Here is a 6,000-nt window from a genome sequence, read left to right as displayed (position 1 = left end):
AACCTGAATTGATGTGTGTGCGTGCTTGGGTTCCTGCCTGAAATATTATTAGTTTGCCCTAGTTAGCAAATGACCCCTGAGCTAGCAATTCCACAGTTAGTCAGGCAGCACGCTGCCTTGTGTGTGTGGTAAAAGTCAGTAGGGTCAGCTAGCAAAACTTCCCAGACAGGGTGACTGGGAGTGGGCTTGGCAATAGTTGCCTGGGTGGTTGGGTGGAACTACCACACACAGGGTTTACTTGGTCTGTGGCTAGACCCGGACTTCAGGCTAGCCAGTTTGTTTATTTGTGCGGCTGCTCTGACTGCATTCTTCTGTGAATGTTAACAGAACGCACCTGGTCCTTTATTTTAGCTGGCAGTGACAGGAACTGTTAGCCTGTGTTCACACCAGGTTGGTTAGTAGTCAGTGGCCCAGAGGGCTCCGTAGGGTTTTCATTTGTTTGTTTTTTTTAATAAACCCTGCTGACCATAACACATATAGACAAGGAGGATTCTGTGAAGGAGGCTGTGGAATAAAAGGGAGATTGATGTGGGGGGCACTGACAGGGAATTGGAATTATGGGAGCTGGTGTACACAGACATGATGTGAACAAGTCTTCAGAGCAAAAGAAAGGGAAATGTAAAAGCTGCTAAAATGTATGGCATGCTGCAATTGACAGTAGTCTTGGGATGTTACGTGGGGGGCCCAAGCTGAGCTTTTACCATAAACATTTAGTTACACCCCTGGTTGTATCCATGGGAGAACCACGTAATGCCACTTTTACAGAAAGTTTGCAGAGTTTTCCTCTGCGGAGTTTCTGCTTTAATTATACCTATATCCAGCAGCGACGCATTTGGAATTTGCAAAGTGAGGATGGGATACATGGGACCCCAGCCTTTAAGGTCACAATTCCCTTCTATCTTGTGCTATGTTTCTTTACTTTGTTGTAAAACCTTAAGGCAATGTTCCCACAGTGTTGATGGAAAATCGGCAGCATACTACAGTGCAATCTGAATGGGATTTCCAAGCCCTATTCATCACTACAGAAAAAAATTGAGTGGTCCTTAGTGCACATTTTCAGATCTACAGCATGCTATATTCAGCTGCAGAAAGATCTCTTTGAATTCCAAGGGTTAAATCCATATTCAACCTCACATGTAAATTGTACAAATATTTGGTTTAGATTAAAAAAAAATTGCTCTGTGTGAACAAAGAATGAAACACAATGAATATCTTATTAAATTTACAGCTGACATAGATATAGCATGCGTAGAATCAACTGGCTCCAGCTGGTAAGATAGAAATATCTCTTCCTCATTAATAGACATATAGGCAGACACTCTATGCACACATTGTAGAGTGTATTTACAAAGCTCAAGAGGTTAAAGAGGGCTCCTGATGATTCATGCTACCATACAGACCATACAGTGATTGTTACGTCCGCACCCGTTCGAATTTCTGCACCTTCCGCTCACACGCTGTAGGGCAGGAGGTGTGTTCAGTTTTGATTCCTTGCTTACGGTTCTTATTGCTGTATCTGAATATTGTCCTATTCCCTCAACTTTGTAATTGATTTTTAACCACACCCATCTCCTTCACCTTGGGCTCCCTCTGTCACTCTAATAAATAATTTTAGCCTTATCTATGAGGTCTGGGGGGGGGGGGGGGTCCTTCCTATTTTTGTTTGCTCACATTCAAATTGATGCTTGTTATTGCCTTGTGCATGCTGGCTATTTACTCTTGCTGTTTTCTTACTTGTATTCTTATTCCTGACCTCTGCCTTCACTTTTGACTATTCTCTTGGATTCCGATTCTGTACTGCGTTGCTCAACTGTTACCGACCCCTTGGCTAGCTGACCTCCTTTTGTTGTTGTTTGTCTTGCCTATGTTTTGTGTCATCACCTATATGTAGGAAGGGCTTTGTTGACCATTTGTCGTCTGTGGACTAGGACAGTTTAGGCAAGTAGGCAGGGACAAGGGGGTTCAGCCTAGGGCTCAATGTCTTGTTGTGCTCCTTCCCCCAGAGTTCACCAGCAGCTACTGGGGAATGGCTCCTTTACCAATCTCCTTATAGTGATTTTAATAAAAATAAACCCTGTATAGGAAGTCTTCACCCCACTGCAAAGTAATTGGTAACATATGCTAAATCATACCTGTCAACTATCCTGTAACATCTAGGAGGCACCCAAAACAAGGGTAGTCCTCCGAGAAGAGTGGAAACATCTCCTTGGTCTAGTGGGATACTCCCACATGAACCATCTCTCGGTCGTGTGACATGGACATGTGTGATGTGAGGCTTATTTACTGTTTATGTCACAAAAAAGGAACCAGCCTCCACCTTGGCAAGAAGCCTGTCAGTTGCCAAAAGATGACATACCTTTGCAAATAGGGACATGGCCTACTCTGAAAATTTTCACAAAGTGCACTATTATCCCCAACATCCCTTCCAAATATTGGCAAGCATGTGCTAAATCTGTAAAACGCGAATGAGAAAGACACATGAACTGGCTGGATGTGTCAGCTGACTTTTATTGATCCTCTACTGCTTGGTAGCCATTGTCACTTTATGTATCACATACATACAAAACAAACAGTGAAAACATACTGACTGATGTCTTCCCTCCCCATGTGCATGCATAGTACCTAGAGAAATGCAGAACATGATGGGACATGCATTTTATATGATTAGTGATGAAATCAGATGCTTGTGACAATGACTATCTATTTCATAGTGTTTCTGATCCACAATAAGGAACTTGTGGAATTAAACAGGAATACTGTAAGTACATCGGCATGGGATTATGTTGGTAATACATGAGATCACAACTGAAGTAGGTGACTGATGGCAAGTATGTAAATAAGAACGCTGTGGTATTAAATCAAATGTTATATCAATGAATATGATTATAGTATCAAACCCTATCGGGAACAAAATCCCTTCCAGAGCAACTTTTAAACAGAAAGCTATTCCAAGCATTGGCCTGTAGAGAATTGCAAGCTAAATCACAGATCTTCAAAAGTGTGTTGTAATTTTCTTTAATAGCTGGAACATGTTCTTAGCAAATGTGAACATTTGAGAGCAACAAGTACAGTTGATTGATAAAGAAAAATATGGATTAACTCAAGGGTCTCAAACACATGTCCCCCAAGGTTCTGCCAATCCAACTAGATCGGCAGGGCTGGTGAGAAAAGAACCCCCGACCTGGTTCTAAACCTTTTTGACTCTGTAGCTGTAAGCCACATTAGGTCTACAACCCACAGGTTTCGATCAGCTTGACTGTAGTTAGTACTTACCACTCTGCTCCTTCCACCTCCAGGTGCACATGTACGTCATAGCAGTGCAGGGGATGAGAGCGCCCCCCAGGAATAAAGCCTAATGATTAAACTGTGCGAGGCCACCAGTAGGGGACATTAAACCTTATAAGGCCACTGCTGGGGAACATTAAAATATTAGGGGTCAATTAGCTGTATGGAGCCATTGCTAGAGGATATTAAACTGTACGGGAATGCACCATGTTTACGCAAGGCTGTAATAACATTGTTTGGTGATCAGAAAACTGATGCTGTGCAATGTGAATAGGGAAGGAGTCACAGCACTCACAAAAGCACTATAGTAACTTCAAAGAATTGATCAGCAGGGGCCCTAGGAGATGGACTTCCACTAATCTTTATATCTCTTAGACTGTTAGGACCCTGCAGATCAGCTGTTTCCCAAAGCACACAGCTCTCAGTATTGTTTTTATATGCCAGGCTCTGCGCTGCTCACTCATATTCTTGATAACTGCAGTTGAGAGTAACTACAGCTGTATCCTTTTCCAGTATCTGAGATACCGCTGCAGCACCCGTAGCCATCAAAAATTTGCTGTAGGGAGGAGGTAGGGGGCCCCAGACAAAAGTTTGCACCCGGACCCACAAGACTTTTGTTACGCCACTGCTGATGAAGATGATATCATATGGCCTGTAAAGCGGAAGAAGTGCTCAAGGAAAGCAGCTTAAAACAGCTGATCCACATGTAGAACAATACTTCATTATTATTCAATGCTCTTTTCATGAAATATCTCATATGATGTATAGCCTGGACTTTCCAAAATACCATAACTCAAATTTTTAAGCCACCTGTCAATTGCCAGTTCATAAGCTTTTGGGTTTAAGCTCCAATCCAAATGCCATCTCAGGTTAGAAATGACATTTGTATAATTACTTTCCACGCTTTCCTTCCAGCTGGCAAATGATTTCTTATTGTATTGGTGCACTGCAGCCGAGACTTCCTTATAGTCTAGAATGGAGCGAAGCTTCTTGTCCATAGAGTGGATGATCTCAGGAAACCGTGCTGCTACATTGTTCAGTTCTTCTGGGTCCTTCAATAAATCTGAAAATGTATAATAATAAAGTATATTAAAAATGTGATTATATAAAGTATTATCTTATTCCAAGTCTGATCAAATGATATTAGAGTTGTAGTTATAGATTCTTCTTATCTATCAGTTGCCTTTCCATCTGTTTAAAAAATTGAAGAGGACTTTTCACCATCTCTAACATTTTCCATCTTTACATCATTTAATATTTGCTACACTGATTCTGGCACAGTTGGAATTTTATCTCTAGCCCCCACCATTCCAGAGCAATCAATGCTGTTAGTTTTTGTGTCTGGTATGCTATTTAGATTTTGTACTGTTAGGAGGGCGGTGTCAGACAGGGGTACATTACTGCCCCCTCTAATCACCCATCCAACCCAAACGTCCCAACCCAACCCAACCCTCCCCCCTCCCCTGCCATATCAACCACTCTCTTTGGTACCAATAAAGCTCTTCTGATTTGATTTAATTCAATTTGATGTGAAGAGGAAACTCTACAGCCTACTGGGAGAATAGGAGTCGACTATGGAGATCGCTGCTCAACATGTGTCCTCCGGCCACCGAATCAGTGGAAGATGAGTCCCCATGGACTGTTATACCCCAAATCACCCACCTACTCACCCATCCATCCACCCTACACATGAGAATGGGGGAAAACACATGCATTTGGGTTCAGAACAGGCTCACTGATAGGAAAAAGGGTGCATCTTAATGGTAAATACTCAGACTGGGTTATGTAAGGTTATGCAACTGGTCAAAGAAATAAAATAATAAGGAGCCACACGGTGGCTCAGTGGTTAGCACTGCAGCTTTGCAGCACTGGGTCCTGGTGTTCAAATCCCATCAAGGGCAAAAAACCATCTGCAAGGAGTTTGTATGTTCTCCCCGTGTTTGCATGGATTTCCATCCCATATTCCAAAAAAAAGACATACTGATAGGGGGAAAAATGTACATTGTGAGCCCTATGTGGGGCTCACAATCTACAAAAAAAAAAAAAAATTATCTTTATTCCACAGCGCTTTACAAATCAGAGGTCACATGAATGGACAATATGAGACATTACAATGTGACAAAGAAGTTAACATATCAAACAATAGGAGTGAAAACATATCAAACAATAGGAGTGAAGGCTCTGCTCATGAGAGCTTACATTCTATAAGGTAAATAAAGTGTATGATTATATACTTAATAGTAAATTACTGGGTAAGACTGCCAATGAAAAAGATTTAGGAATTTTGGTGGACAGTAAGCTTACCAGTTATTTGCTCACTATAAGTGCAGCAATAACATTCACCCTGATACACAGATCTAGCAAATGAAGTGCTACAGGAAAGTACATGGAAACTCATCTAATGTTTAAACGTATAATAATAATAATATATAAAATGTATATTATTAGACTGGGATGGAGATTCCTGATTATCCATAGGCAGTGCATTAATGGTTAATAACTGCATGGAAACAAATGAACAGAATAATAGGCAGTGGTTACATAGTAGATGAGGTTGGATGAAGAAATCAGTCCATCAAGTCCAACCTATAACCCTACAATCTCCTACAGTGCTGATCCAGGGGAAGGCAAAAAACCCCATGAGGCTCATGCCAATTGCCCCATTTCAGGGGAAAAAATTCCTTCCCGACTCCATTGTCATTAAATCAATTAAAT

General features: G+C 41.5%; 1 protein-coding gene across 1 annotated transcript in view; it reads right to left on the bottom strand.

The window, feature by feature from the left end:
• Positions 1 to 2,603: 2,603 nt before the first annotated feature.
• ARSK (arylsulfatase family member K) overlaps positions 2,604 to 6,000 on the bottom strand; it is a 41,347-nt gene continuing 37,950 nt past the window's right edge. The window contains exon 8 of the mRNA XM_075271930.1: positions 2,604 to 4,348. Coding sequence (XP_075128031.1) covers positions 4,011 to 4,348 — 338 coding nt within the window. The 3' untranslated portion in view covers positions 2,604 to 4,010. The remainder of the gene's footprint in view (positions 4,349 to 6,000) is intronic.

Source organism: Leptodactylus fuscus, chromosome 1 (genome assembly GCF_031893055.1).
Source record: "Leptodactylus fuscus isolate aLepFus1 chromosome 1, aLepFus1.hap2, whole genome shotgun sequence".
In the NCBI taxonomy this organism is placed as follows: Eukaryota; Metazoa; Chordata; class Amphibia; order Anura; family Leptodactylidae; genus Leptodactylus; species Leptodactylus fuscus.
The sequence above is the reverse complement of the archived record's forward strand: the minus strand, read 5'-3'. Positions and strand labels throughout refer to the sequence as shown.